Source organism: Odontomachus brunneus, unplaced genomic scaffold, assembly GCF_010583005.1.
Source record: "Odontomachus brunneus isolate Ranch 3 - 2012 unplaced genomic scaffold, Obru_v1 Obru_scaffold_227, whole genome shotgun sequence".
NCBI classification, from domain to species: domain Eukaryota; kingdom Metazoa; phylum Arthropoda; class Insecta; order Hymenoptera; family Formicidae; genus Odontomachus; species Odontomachus brunneus.
The window spans coordinates 68,143-69,560 of NW_022639677.1; the positions used below are offsets into that span (position 1 = coordinate 68,143).

Here is a 1,418-nt window from a genome sequence, read left to right on the forward strand (position 1 = left end):
GATAATACAAAGTTATTATTATTAAACAATGTTCTTTAGACAAAATAAAGTAAATATTCTATGAATATCACTTATATTGCATTTTTACCAATTAATAAATTCTCTACACGTATAACTCTTAATATATATCGTTTTTCTTAAGTTATATCTTCACATTTCTCATACTATAAATTCATTTGCAGACTCTGTTTGCAAAATGGACTTGATTTCTTTTAATTCGAACATAATATTTGGGAGCGGTGCACTTGGACACGGTGCATTTGGACACAGCCAATCACAGCACCGTGTGATTAGAGACATTTGTAGGGTCCCTTGGAACAGCGACTTGTCCAATTGCTGTTGATTGGACTGTGTCCAATTGCCCCGTGTCCAACTGATATACACCCTAATATTTTCTTGCACTTTTAAAGTTTTTTTTCTAATTTTTATTCCTTTTCTTTTTAGTTTTAATTTCATTTCTTGAATTTGCAACATGCTATATGATAAATGATGAATTGATTTTTCTGTAATTAAAAAAGTGTTATTAAATAATATATTAGATAATTTATTATAATATATATAATATGCTTTTCATTTAAGTTACCTTTTCTTGTATTATTTTCTGGTATGTTAACATTTTTTTTCCTTTTAGTAATATTTGGTGGTGTATTTTCAATATTATCATCAATTTCTACATGTGGCAATATATTCTGTTTTTCTATTACTTTGTCATGAGATGTAAACTGATTAATTTGAGATGTTGAACAACATTCTGATAAAGTCTGTGTCTCTTCTGCTGTCTCAAGTATTCCACCTTCTGGGATGTTTTGCAATCCAGCTGCTTCTGGTGTTAAAAATTCCAAAACTTCCTCTTCAAAACTAGACAGAAATATTTGAGGAGGAGGTCCACCTCCTGTCCCTTGTATATAACTACGTCGTCTTACTTCTTTTTTCAAAATATATGACTTCATATCTTTCCATGTCTGAAAAAATTGTCGATAATTAGCTATTATTTTTAAAATTAATAATAATTTAACCTTTGTATTTAACCTGGATACTCAGTGGAAGGAAATATTAACCTTTGCCCATTCTTGTCCACTTTTTTGAGGGCCTTCGTTACTTGCATTAATATGTTCAGTAATTTTATTCCACATATCATTCTAAACATATTAAAGTGTTATTTATTAAATAAAATATTATTTCTATCACACACATACATATTTATACATAAGCAGCAATTATTTTAATTTACCAATTTTCTTTTACTCTCATTTTTTCGGTTTACTCGACCTCTCACTAATTCCGCATGACTTTTCAAATTATTTATTAATATTTCTTTTTGTCTTGCCGTTACATTCATTATTCTTTGTTTATTATTTACTATACTTTACTTATATATGTATATATATATATATATATATATATATATATATATATAT

At 27.5% G+C, this 1,418-nt stretch overlaps 1 protein-coding gene across 1 annotated transcript; it reads right to left on the reverse strand.

Annotated features, from left to right (window-relative positions):
- Nucleotides 1-452: 452 nt before the first annotated feature.
- On the reverse strand, nt 453-1,339 carry LOC116852463. The gene is made up of 4 exons (XM_032832894.1): nt 1,232-1,339; nt 1,059-1,139; nt 705-962; nt 453-503 (listed from the first exon to the last, which is right to left on the reverse strand). Exons 1-4 carry the CDS (start codon nt 1,337-1,339, stop codon nt 453-455), a joined length of 498 nt encoding a protein of 165 aa, XP_032688785.1.
- Between the last annotated feature and the right edge of the window lie 79 nt (nt 1,340-1,418).

What these genes read in the sequence shown, in the direction of transcription:
- LOC116852463 (XM_032832894.1), bottom strand. Translation starts at nt 1,339, where the DNA reads ATGAATGTAACGGCAAGACAAAAAGAAATATTAATAAATAATTTGAAA. An exon ending in ATGAGAGTAAAAGAAAATTG is followed by an intron (nt 1,140 to 1,231) that starts GTAAATTAAAAT and finishes TAATATGTTTAG; the next exon opens with AATGATATGTGGAATAAAAT. An exon ending in AGTTTACATCTCATGACAAA is followed by an intron (nt 504 to 704) that starts GTAATAGAAAAA and finishes TTTTAATTACAG; the next exon opens with AAAAATCAATTCATCATTTA.